Consider the following 13,667-nt stretch of genomic DNA (forward strand, 5'->3'; position numbering starts at 1 on the left):
GAGCCTCAGCTGCTTTGTGGACAGGTTTGGGCACTGTACCTCAGGAGAGAGCAGGTACTCTTCTTGAGGTTTATCAAAATGTTACTAGGGATGGACGGAATGCAGCTATGGAGAGAAGTTGTAAAAGTTAGGGCCATTGATTTTGGAACTGAGGCAAATAAATTGCAAAATGGAATGCTGCCATTTATTGCAAGGGGAAAGGAAGATGAAAGTAGGGAAGGCTTCCTGCAGCTGTACAGGGCACTGGTGTGACAAATTCTGGAATACTGTTTGGTCTCCTTATTTGAAAAATCATTTAGTTGTGTTAGCAGTTCAGAGAAGGTTCCCGCAACTCATTCCAGGGATGAGCAGCTTATCTTATGAAGAAAAGTTGAACAGGTTGGACCCATTCCCATTGAAATTTATAAGAATATGGGGTGATCTTATTGAAACATACAAGATCCTGAGGGGATTTGACAGGTTATTCATGAAGGCCCCACCTTCTCAACCTTGCTCCGCGCCTGGGGTGTTGTGTCCCTCAGGTTAAATCACCAACAGTCAGCTCTCCCCCTCAAAGGGGAAAGCAGCTTATGGTTATTTGGGACTATGGCGACTTTACCGTTACCTTACCAGGAGGATGTTTCCACTTGTGGGAGAGATTAGAACCGGGGGACAGTTAAAGAATGGGGTCTAACATTTAAGATGGAGATGAGGAGAATTTTATTCCTCAAAGAGCCATTAATATGTGGAATTCTATATCAGAGGGCTGTAGAGGCTAGGTCGTTAAGTATTTTCATGGCCGAAATAGACAGATCTTTAATCACGAACGGAATCTAGAGTTCTGGGGATTGGGTGGGAAAGTGGAGTTGCAGATTATCACACCTGATCAGTTATGATCTCTTTGAATGGCGAAGCTGACTCGTTGGGCCGAATGGCCAACTTCTTCTCCTTTGTTTTCTGGTCTTAAGGTCTTTCACAGAGCAAGCCGTGTCATTACGGACAAATGGCCTCCTTCTGTGTTATAGGTTTCTATGATTCATATATTGAGGATGTGGAGCTCAATGTACGCTTGCAAGTCCCAGCTAAATGTATAACTCATGTACATTAATAAAATAGTCGGGCCAATATTTGAGAAAACTTAAATCAACATTGAGTGATAATGACCTGGAATATATTGACTACTAGGATGGTAGAAGCAGATGATGTCAATTATTTCAAAAGGAAATTGGATGAACAGTTGAAGGAAATAAACTTGCAGAAGTATGGGGATAAACCAGGTGAATGGGACTGACTGGATTGTGCTAGAGAGCCGGCATGGACTTGATGGGCCAAAAGACCTTTTACGCTATAGTCACTCTATTAAACAATTTAATATTTTAGCCCCCATAAATCCTTACTTATCAAAACGTTCTTCAGCATTGTCTTCTTTAAAAAATGTATTTTATTACAAACATGTATCAAAACTGGTTACAGCAAATAAACACCCCGGGAAACATACTTCCCAACAATCAACTATAGAGCCTGTACAGATTTTTCCCCTTTTTCACCGCCCCCCCCCCCCCCCCCAACAATTAGCTCCTCAAACACGGTCATAAACATCCCACACCTTTTCTCAAACCCCCCTGCAGGGCCCCTCAACTCATACTTTATCTTCTCTAACCACGGAAAGTCGTACAGGTCACCCAACCATACTGCTACCCCCGGTGGCGATGCCGACCGTCACTCCAACAAAATTCGCTGCTGTGCAATCAAGAGAGGCGAAGGCCACACCATCGGCCTTCCGCCTCTCCATGAGTTCCAGCTTCTCTGAAACCCCAAATATCGCCACCAAAGGGTCCGGGTCCACCTCCTCCTCCACTATCCTGGCTAGAACCGCAAACACTCCCGCCCAGAATCTTCCCAATTTTTCGCAACCCCAAAACATGTGCGTGTGATTCACTGGCCCCAGCCCACAACTCTCACACTCATCTGCTTCCCCTGAAAGAACCCACTCATTCTCGCCCGAGTCATATGCACCCTGTGCATCACCTTAAACTGTATCAGGCTCATCCTTGCACAAGAGGAGGCCCCGTTTACCCTACGCAGTGACTCACTCCAGACACCCCAATTGATCTCCATTCCCAACTCCCATTTCCATTTCTCCTTGATCTTCACCACCCGCTCGCCTCCCAGCTCCCCCAGCCACTTGTACATATCCCCAATTCCTCCCTCCCCATCCGCATCCAGAAGTGGCAGTCGCTCCAGCAGGGTGTATCCTGGCAATCTAGGGAACCTCCTTCAGACCTTTCGCGCAAAGTTCCTGACCTGCAGATACCTGAACTCAATTCCCCTCGGAATACCCTCTCCCTTAGTTCCTCCAGACTGGCGAACCTTTCCTCCAAATACAAGTCCCTCACCTTGACCAGCCCCACTTCCCTCCACCACCTGTATACACTATCCATCTCCCCAGGCTCAAACCCATGATTCTACATATTCTCAAGCAGGCAACAGAATGATTCAACATAACATTTACTCTCATGCTAGAATGAGCACAGATATCACTTCCTACCCTGGTAGCAATCCCACTGGCCCAGGGCAGTTTCTTACCTGAGGTAGTATGCTGGATTTGGAGTTATCGGCCCAGACTACTTCAACCTTCCCACTAACATCAACCCGAGACACCTGACCAACCGAAGGTTCCTAAAGTAGGAGAGAATTATTCAGTCCAAACATACAAATCCTGCTTTTCAACATAAACACTATTTAGGGTTAGGGTTTCTCATTAGATTACAGGCTTTAGAGAATGTCAATGGGCTGCTCTTTGGCTCCCCAGGATAATTCAAACTCTCTCCACTCTTCAGCCAACAGCTTGCTTTTATTAATCGACACAACAACCATGTTGGAAAAATGGCTCATTTTTCACCATCACTATTATAGAATTTACAGCACAGAAACAGGCCATTCAGCCCCCAGCAGGTCCTTGCCAGTCTTTATGCTTTGGACAAGCCACCCTGCACCTTACTTCATCAAACCCTATCACCATATTATTCCATTCCTTCACTATGGTTTACTTATCTAGCTTACGCTAATTTCATGTGTCACTCCGAGTAGTGACTGGAGTCTAATTGTGCATGTAGAACATTTGGGTTTATTAATTCACAGGATATGAATATTGCTGGCAAACTAACATTTATTGCTGACCACAAAATATTGGTGAGAAAATGGTGGTGAGCCGCCTTCTTGAGTTGTAACACTGTTCAAAGGTGCTCCAAAAGTGTTATCTGTGTTCTAGGATTGTGATCCAACATATTTCCAAATCAGGTGTGCAACAATGAGGGCAACTTGGCAGGTAACATGCTGACCTTGATCTTCTAGGTACTATAAGTTTTAAGCGGTAGCAGCGAGAGCAGTAACCAGGAGGCTGTCGGGAAGGTAAGTTTCCCGTTTTAAAAACTTACCTTACAGAAGCGGCCTTTGTTTTTTTAACTAACTTTTTTTTCGGAGTTGTTTTATTTTGTTGTTTCAGAGCAGCAGGAAACCGGAAGTCGTCCGTGCGGATTTCTGGGAAGGTGTGTAGTAACGGTATACAAGTTGGGCGGTTGAGTGAATATCAGGTAAGCTCTTCCTTTCTTTTTCTTGTTTTATCTAGAGGGGATGGCAGGGAAGGCCGATGTTCCTCCTGCAGGATGTTTGAGGTGAGGGATGCCGTCAGTGTCCCTGCTGATTTCACCTGTGGGAAGTGCACCCAACTCCAGCTCCTCAGAAACCGTGTTAGGGAACTGGAGCTGCATGAATTTCGGATCATTCGGGAGGCAGAGGTGATCAGAGATAGAAGCTTCAGGGATGTAGTTACTCCGAAGAATGAAGGTAGATGGGTGACGGTGAGAGGGGCTGGGAGGAAGCAGTCAGCACAGGGATCCCCTGTGGCCGTTCCCCTTAGTAACAAGTATTCCGCTGTGGATACTGGTTGGGGGGGGGGGGGCGACTTACCAGGGGTAAGCCATGGGGTACAGGTCTCTGGCAGAGTCTGTCCCAGAAGGGAAGGGGGGGAAAAAGAGGAGCAGAGCATTAGTAATTGGAGACTCCATAGTTAGGGGGATAGATAGGAGATTCTGTGGGAACAGAGAGAGACTCGCGGTTGGTGTGTTGCCTCCCAGGTGCCAGGGTCCGCGATGTCTCGGATGGTGTTTTCGAGATCCTTAAGGGGGAGGGGGAGCAGCCCCAAGTCGTGGTCCACATAGGCAACAACAACATAGGTAGGAAAAGGGATAGGGATGTAAGGCAGGAATTCAGTGAGCTAGGGTGGAAACTTAGAGCTAGAATAAACAGAGTTATTATCTCTGGGTTGTTACCCGTGCCACGTGCTAGCGAGACGAGGAATAGGGAGAGAGAGCAGTTGAACACGTGGCGACAGGGATGGTGCAGGAGGGAGGGTTTCAGATACTTCGATAATTGGGGCTCATTCTGGGTAGGTGGGACCATTACAAACGGGATGGTCTACACCTGGACCGGAGGGGTACCAATATCCTGGGGGGGAAATTTGCTAATGCTCTTCGGGAGGGTTTAAACTAATTCAGCAGGGGGTTGGGAACTTGAATTGTAGCTCCAGTATACAGGAGGTTGAGAGTAGTGAGGTCATGAGTAAGGTTTCAAAGTTGCAGGAGTGTACCGGCAGGCAGGAAAGTGGTTTAAAGTGTGTCTACTTCAACGCCAGGAGCATCCGGAATAAGGTGGGTGAACTTGCAGCATGGGTTGGTACCTGGGACATCGATGTTGTGGCCATTTCGGAGACACAGCTAAAGCAGGGACAGGAATGGTTGTTGCAGGTGCCTGGGTTTAGATATTTCAGTAAGCTCAGGGAAGGTGGTAAAAGAGGGGGAGGGGTGGCAAAGTTAGTCAAACCAGTATTGCAGTGGCAGAAAGGACGTTTGATGAGGATCGTCTACTGAGGTAGTACGGGCTGAGGTTAGAAACAGGAAAGGAGAGGTCACCCTGTTGGGAGTTTTCTATAGACCTCCGAAAAGTTCCAGAGACATAGAGGAAAGGATTGCAAAAATGATTCTGGATATGAGCGAAAGTAACAGGGTAGTTGTAATGGGGGACTTTAACTTTCAAATATTGACTGGAAACGCTATAGTTCGAGAACTTTCGATGGGTCCCTTTTTTGTCCAATGTGTGCAGGAGGGTTTCCTGACACAATAAGTAGATAGGCCAGCAAGAGGCAAGGCCACATTAGATTTGGTACTGGGTAATGAACCAGGACAGGTGCTAGATTTGGAGGTAGGTGAGCACTTTGGTGATAGTGACCACAATTCAGTTCTGTTTACTTTAGCGATGGAAAGGGATAGGTATATACCGAGAGTTATAGCTGGGGGAATGGCAATTATGATGCGATGAGGCAAGACTTAGGATGTATAGGATGGGGAAGGAAACTGCAGGGGATGGGCACAATTGAACTGTGGAGCTCGTTCAAGGAACAGCTACTGCGTGTCCTTGATAAGTATGTACCTGTCAGGCAGGGAGGAAGTGGTCGAGCAAGGGAACCGTGGTTTACTATAGTTGAATCACTTGTCAAGAGGAAGGAGGAGGTTTATGTAAAGATGAGACGGGAAGGTTCAGTTAGGGCGCTCAAGAACATATAGAACATAGAACAGTACAGCACAGAACAGGCCCTTCGGCCCTCAATGTTGTGCCGAGCCATGATCACCCTACTCAAACCCACGTATCCACACTATACCCGTAACCCAACAACCCCCCCCCCTTAACCTTACTTTTATTAGGACATTACGGGCAATTTAGCATGGCCAATCCACCTAACCCGCACATCTTTGGACTGTGGGAGGAAACCGGAGCACCCGGAGGAAACCCACGCACACAGGGGGAGGACGTGCAGACTCCACACAGACAGTGACCCAGCCGGGAATCGAACCTGGGACCCTGGAGCTGTGACGCATTTATGCTAACCACCATGCTACCCTGCTGCCCTGTTACAAGATAGCTAGGAAGGACCTAAAGAGAGAGCTAAGAAGAGCCAGGAGCGGACATGAGAAGTCTTTGGCAGGTAGGATCAAGGATAACTTTCTATCGGTATGTCAGGAATAGAAGAATGACAAGGGCAAGAGTAGGGCCAGTCAAGGACAGTAGTGGGAAGTTGTGCGTGGAGTCTGAGGAGATAGGAGAGGCGCTAAATGAATATTTTGCGTCAGTATTTACGCAGGAAAAAGACAATGTTGTCGAGGAGAATACTGAGATACAGGCTACTAGACTAGAAGGGCTTGAGGTTCATAAGGAGGTGTTAGCAATTCTGGAAAGTGTGAAAAAAATAGATAAGTCTCCTGGGCCGGATGGAATTTATCCTAGGATTCTCTGGGAAACTAGGGAGGAGATTGCTGAGCCTTTGGCTTTGATCTTTATGTCATCATTGTCCACAGGAATTGTGCCAGAATACTGGAGCATAGCAAATGTTGTCCACTTGTTCAAGAAGGGGAGTAGAGATAACCCCGGTAACTATAGACCAGTGAGCCTTACTTCTGTTGTGGCAAAGTCTTCAAAAGGTTTATAAGAGATAGGATTTATAATCATCTAGAAAGGAATAATTTGATTAGGGACAGTCAACACGGTTTTGTGAAGGGTATGTCGTGCCTCACAAACCTAAGAGTTCTTTGAGAAGGTGACCAAACAGGTGGACGAGGGTAAAGCAGTTGATGTGGTGTATATGGATTTCAGTAAAGCGTTTGATAAGGTTCCCCACGGTAGACTATTGCAGAAAATACGGAAGCATGGGATTCAGGACGATTTAGCAGTTTGGATCAGAAATTGGCTCGCTGTAAGAAGACAGAGGGTGGTGGTTGATGGGAAATGTTCAGTCTGGAGTTCAGTTACTAGTGGTGTACCACAAGGATCTGTTTTGGGGCCACTGCTGTTTGTCATTTTTATAAATGACCTGGAGGAGGGCGTAGAAGGATGGGTGAGTAAATTTTCAGATGACACTAAAGTCGGTGGGGTTGTGAACAGTGCAGAAGGACGTTGCAGGTTACAGAGGGACATAGATAAGCTGCAGAGCTGGGCTGAGAGGTGGCAAATGGAGTTTAATGCAGAAAAGTGTGAGGTGATTCATTTTGGAAGGAGTAACAGGAAGACAGAGTACTGGGCTAATGGTAAGATTCCTGGCAGTGTGGATGAGCTGAGAGATCTCGGTGTCCATGTACATAGATCCCTGATGGTTGCCACCCAGGTTGATAGAACAAAGAAAATTCCAGCACAGGAACAGTCCCTTCGGGCCTCCCAGCCTGCGCCAATCCAGATCCTTTACCTAATCCGGTCGCCTATTTTCCCAGGATTAACTTCCCTCTGTTCCCCGCCCGTTCATATATCTGTCTAGATGCATTTTAAATGATGTTATCGTGCCCACCTCTACCATGTCCGCTGGCAAAGCGTTCCAGTCACCCACCACCCTCTGTGTAAAAAATTTTCCACGCACATTTCCCTTAAACTTTCCCCCTCTCACCTTGAAATCGTGACCCCTTGTAATTGACACCCCCACTCTTGGAAAAAGCTTGTTGCGACCCACCCTGTCCATACCTCTCATAATTGTGTAGACCTCAATCAGGTCCCCCCTCAACCTCCGTCTTTCCAATGAAAACAATCCTAATCTACTCAACCTTTCTTCATAGCTAGCACCTTCCATACCAGGCAACATCCTGGTGAACTTCCTCTGCACCCTCTCTAAAGCATCCACATCCTTCTGGTAATGAGGCAACCAGAACTGCACGCAGTATTCCAAATGTGGCCTAACCAAAGTCCTATACAACTGTAACATGACCTGCCGACTCTCGTACTCAATAGCCCATCCGATGAAGGCAAGCATGCTGTATGCCTTCTTGACCACTCTATCAACCTGCGTTGCCACCTTCAGGGTACAATGGACCTGAACTCCCAGATCTCTCTGCACATCAATTTTCCCCAGGACTCTTCCATTGACCATATAGTCCGCTCTTGAATTGGATCTTCCAAAATGCATCACCTCACATTTGCCTGGATTCAACTCCATCTGCCATTTCTCTGCCCAACTCTCCAATCTATCTATATTTTGCTGTATTCTCTGACAGTCCTCCTCGCTATCTGCAACTCCACCAATCTTAGTATCATCTGCAAACTTGCTAATCAGACAACCTATACCTTCGTCCAGATCATTTATGTATATCACAAACATCAGTGGTCCGAGCACTGATCCCTGTGGAACACCACTAGTCACCCTTCTCCATTTTGAGACACTCCCTTCCACCACTACTCCCTGTCTGCTGTTGCCCAGCCACTTCTTTATCTATCTAGGTAGTACACCCTGAACCCCATACGACTTCACTTTTTCAATCAACCTGCCATGGGAAACTTTATCAAACGCCTTACTGAAGTCCATGTATATAACATCCACAGCCCTTCCCTCATCAATTAACTTTGTCACTTCCTCAAAGAATTCTATTAGGTTTGTAAGACATGACCTTCCCTGCACAAAACCATGCTGCCTATCACTGATAAGTCTATTTTCTTCCAAATGTGAATAGATCCTATCCCTCAGTATCTTCTCCAACAGCTTGCCTACCACTGACGTCAAGCTTACAGGTCTCTAATTCCCTGGATTATTCCTGCTCCCCTTCTTAAACAAAGGGACAACATTAGCAATTCTCCAGTCCTCCGGGACCTCACCCGTGCTCAAGGATGCTGCAAAGATATCTGTTAAGGCCCCCGCTATTCCGTCCCTCGCTTCCCTTAGTAACCTGGGATAGATCCCACCCAGTCCTGGGGACTTGTCCACCTTAATGCCTTTTAGAATACCCAAAACCTCCCCCTTCCTTATGCCGACTTGACCTAGAGTATTTAAACATCCATCCCTAACCTTAACATCCGTCATCTCCCTCTCCTTGGTGAATACCGATGCAAAGTACTCATTAAGAATCTCACCCATTTCCTCTGACTCCACGCATATATTCCCTCTTTATCTTTGAGTGGGCCAATCCTTTCTCTAGTTACCCTCTTGCTCGTTATATCCGAATAAAAGGCTTTGGGATTTTCCTTAACCCTGTTAGCCAAAGATATTTCATGACCCCTTTTAGCCCTCCTTATTGCGCGTTTGAGATTTGTCCTACTTTCCCGATATTCCTCCAAAGCTTCATCAGTTTTAAGTCGCCTAGATCTTATGTATACTTCCTTTTTCATCTTAGCTAGTCTCACAATTCCACCCGATAGGTTTGTTAAGAAGGCGTACAGTGTGTTAGCTTTTATTGGTAGAGGGATCGAGTTTCGGAGCCATGAGGTCATGTTGCAGCTGTACAAAACTCTGGTGCGGCCGCATTTGGAGTATTGCGTGCAGTTCTGGTCGCCGCATTATAGGAAGGATGTGGAAGCATTGGAAAGGGCGCAGAGGAGATTTACCAGGATGTTGCCTGGTATGGAGGGAAAATCTTGTGAGGAAAGGCTGATGGACTTGAGGTTGTTTTCGTTAGAGAGAAGGTTAAGATGTGACTTAATTGAGGCATACAAGATGATCAGAGGATTAGATGGGTGGACAGTGAGAGCCTTTTTCCCTCGGATGGTGATGGCTAGCACAAGGGGACATAGCTTTAAATTGAGGGGAGATAGATATAGGATAGATGTCAGAGGTAGGTTCTTTACTCAGAGAGTAGTAAGGGCGTGGAATGCCCTGTCTGCAACAGTAGTGGACTCGCCAACATTAAGGGCATTTAAATGGTCATTAGATAAACATATGGATGATAAGGGAATAGTGTAGATGGGCTATAGATTAGTTTCACAGGTCGGCGCAACATCGAGGGCCGAAGGGCCTGTACTGCGCTGTAATGTTCTATGTTATAAATCGTGGGTTTGGAAGTTGCTCTTAAAGACACCTTGTTGAGTTCCTTCAATGCATCTTACACATGGTACACACTGTTGGCACATTGTTGGTACAGAGAATGTGTGTCAAGCTGGTAGAAGGGATGTCTATCCAGTGGTTGCTTTGCACATGAAGGTGTTGAACTTTGGGTGTTATTAGAACTGCACTCACCCAGGCAAAAGTGGAAAGTATTCCTTCATACTGACTTTTGTCTTTTAGGTATATGGTGAACAAAGAACAAAGAAAAGTACAGCACAGGAACAGGCCCTTCGGCCCTCCAAGCCTGTGCCAACCATGCTGCCCGTCTAAACCAAAATCTTCTACACTTCCGGGGTCCGTATCCCTCTATTCCCATCCTATTCATGTATTTGTCAAGATGCCCCTTAAATGTCACTATCGTCCCTGCTTCCACCACCGCCTCCGGCAGCGAGTTCCAGGCACCCACCACCCTGTGGCGAATTAACAGCCTCTGATCTGTTCTTGTAGTCACAAGGGTGAGTGATGCAATTAAGTTTTTGGTACATGCTGACCCCCCCAGGGTATTATGTGGGGGTACAGCAATGGTAATGTCATTGAATGTCAAGGGAAGTTGGTTCGGTTCCCTTTCGTTAGGGATGGTCAAGGTGTGACACTTGTTCAAGTGTCACCACTTATCATCCCAAGCCAGAATGACATCCAGGTCTTGCTGTACGTGGACAAGGAATGCTTTATATTTGAGGGGTTGCAAAAGACACTGAACAATGTGCAACCATTGGCAAACATCCACATTTCTGATCTTATTATGGAGGGAAGGTTATTTCTTTTTTGAAATGATGTGGAGATGCCGGCATTGGACTGGGGTGAGCACAGTAAGAAGTCTTACAACAGGTTAAAGTCCAACAGGTTTGTTTCAAATCACTAGCTTTCAGAGCACTGCTCCTTCTTCACTTGAGGAAGGAGCTGTGCTCCGAAAGCTCGTGTTTGAAACAAACCTGTCGGACTTTAACCTGGTGTTGTAAGACTTCTCTTATTTGAAAAACATTTTATTAAGGCATTTGTAATTTTTTAGCAAAAAAAAAAATTTGATAGCAAACATAACACAGTAAATAGTACCCCTTCCCATAGAGGGAAGGTTATTGATCAAGCAGCTGATGATGGCTGTGCCTGGGACACTACCCTGCAGAACTCCTGCACGGACATCTTGCAACAGAATTGATTTGACCTCACAACAACCAGAAGCTTTGTGCTAGGTGGGGTTCCAACCAGTCGAGTTTCCCCAAATTTATATTAACTTCAATTTTACTGGGATTCCCAAATGCCACATTTGGTCAAATGCTGCCTTGATGTCAAGGTAACCATTCTCACCTCAAGTGCGATTCAGCACTTTTGCCTTTACTTGAACTAAAACGGCAATGAGATCAGGAGCTCCGGCAGAACCAAAACTGAGAATTGATGAACGGGTTATTGCTGAGCAAGTGCTGCTGAATATCAGTCAACACCTTCCATCATTTTGCTGTGATTAAGAGTAGATTGATGGGACAGCAATTGACCAGGTTGGATCTGTGCTGCCTGGGTATCTTCCACATTTACAGGTGGCACGGTAGCACAATGGTTAGCACTGTTGCTTCACAGCTCCAGGGTCCCAGGTGGGTCACTGTCTGTGCTGAGTCTGCACGTTCTCCCCGTGTGTGTGTGGATTTCCTCCGGGTGCTCCGGTTTCCTCCCAAAGATGTGCAGGTTAGGTTGACTGGCCATGCTAAATTGCCTTTACTATCCAAAAAAAAGGTTAAGTGGGGTTTCGGGGATAGGGTGGAGATGTGGGTTTAAGTAGGCTGCTCTTTCCCAGGGTTGGTGCAGACTCAAGGGGACAAATGGCTGCCTTTTGCGCTGTAGGGCTGCACTGGAACAATTTGGCTCAAGAGCATGACTAGCTCTGGAGAACTTCAGTACTACATTCTGGTTTTTGTCAGGGGCCACAGCCTGTGTCCAGTAAGTTCAGCTCTTTTTTGAGAGTGAATTGAATTGGTTTAAAAATGCCATCTCTAAGGTGGGGTTCTCTGGAGAAGTCCAAGAGGTATCATCCATTCCGCACTTCTAGCTGACAATCTCCACCAGCGTTTAATTGTCCACCATTCACTACTGGATGTGTAAGGTCTATACAGCTTTCATCTTGTTTGTTAGTTGTGAGCTCGCTTAGCTCTGTCTACAGCATACTGCTTCTGAGGTTCAGCTATTAAGCAAGTCCTATGTAGGAGCTTTATCAGGTTGGCACCATCATTTTCAGTAGTCTTGATGATGCTCATGGCATGCTCTCCTACACACCTCATTGAACCAGTTTTAATCCTCCAGCTTGATAGTACTGGCAGAGGAAGTGAGTGACAAAGCATGAGGTTATGGTTTATTGTTGAATACATTTCTGCTGCTGATGGTCCACAGTTGCTTCATGGATGCCCAATTTTCAGGTCTATTCTGTATCCTCACAATTTAGCACAGTGGTAGTATCACTGTGAAGGCCATCGGAACTTCATTTCCACAAGGACTGCATTCTAATAAAGTCATGGATAGATGAAGGTGCAACAGGTAGATTGGTGAGGATGAGGTCAACTAGATTTTTTTGCTGGATATGGAGAAACTGTTCCCATTCATGAAAGGATGGAGCATGAGAGGGCACAGATTTCAAATAATTGGTAAAAGAAACAACAAGGTGATATGAGGAGAAACTTTCATGCAGCAGGCAGTTAGGAATGCACAGCCCGAGATGTGGTGGAGGCAAATTCAATTGAAGCATTCAGAAGGGAATTAGACAGTTTTCAGGTAGGATATGCTGGAGGGCGAGGGAATGGGGGGGGGGGAGGGAATGGGGGGGGGCGAGGGAATGGGGGGGGGCGAGGGAATGGGGGGGGGCGAGGGAATGGGGGGGGCTGGAGGGACTGGGGGGGGGCGAGGGAATGGGGGGGGCGAGGGCATGGGGGGGCGAGGGAATGGGGGGGGCGAGGGAATGGGGGGGGCGAGGGAATGGGGGGGGCGAGGGAATGGGGGGGGCGAGGGGATGGGGGGGGCGAGGGAATGGGGGGGGCGAGGGAATGGGGGGGCGAGGGAATGGGGGGGCGAGGGAATGGGGGGGCGAGGGAATGGGGGGGGGCGAGGGAATGGGGGGGGCGAGGGAATGGGGGGGCGAGGGAGTGGAGGGCGAGGGAGTGGAGGGCGAGGGAATGGAGGGCGAGGGAGTGGAGGGCGAGGGAGTGGAGGGCGAGGGAATGGAGGGCGAGGGAATGGAACGAGGCAAATTGCTCATTTGGATCACCGATGCATACACATGATGGGCCAAAAGGCCTCTTTCTGCACTATAACAACTGTGAGATTCTGCAAGGCCCACTTTAGCAGTGGGATGGAACACCCTCCAACTGGCTGGAGTGCCTCTGAACAACACTCAAGAAATTGACCATCACCCGAAACAAAGCAACCTGTTTATTTAACAACCAACCCACGAGCTTAAATGTCTACTTTCCCCACCACTGATGTAAAATGGCAGCTGTGTTTACCACCTGCAGAATCTCCTTTGACAGCAGCTTCCCAATGGTATTTGGCCCAATAAAATTGAAGACTTTAAATTAAGAATTGGACATTTTAAATCAAATCACAGGTAGAACCACAGGTAGGCCTGATGAGAAATCAAACTTGGTTAAGTTCAAATACACTAAACTTCCTTGCTTTTATAATCTATGCAACGATTGAGAAAGTCAAGTGTACCATATGTCTTTTTCACCACCCTATTAACCTTCCCTTAACTTTGTCCTTTGTTCATCTCGCAAAGAAAAACACCTGGTAAAAGGTTCGAGTAATA

The 13,667-nt window shown here is 46.9% G+C and overlaps 1 protein-coding gene across 1 annotated transcript in view; it reads right to left on the minus strand.

Annotated features, from left to right (window-relative positions):
• LOC119953524 ((E3-independent) E2 ubiquitin-conjugating enzyme UBE2O-like) overlaps window positions 1-13,667 on the minus strand; it is a 197,595-nt gene that overhangs the window by 16,250 nt on the left and 167,678 nt on the right. Inside the window, exon 14 of the mRNA XM_038777892.1 lies at window positions 2,566-2,658. Within this exon, the coding sequence (XP_038633820.1) occupies window positions 2,566-2,658 (93 nt within the window). The remainder of the gene's footprint in view (window positions 1-2,565; window positions 2,659-13,667) is intronic.

Source organism: Scyliorhinus canicula, chromosome 18, assembly GCF_902713615.1.
Source record: "Scyliorhinus canicula chromosome 18, sScyCan1.1, whole genome shotgun sequence".
NCBI lineage: Eukaryota > Metazoa > Chordata > Chondrichthyes > Carcharhiniformes > Scyliorhinidae > Scyliorhinus > Scyliorhinus canicula.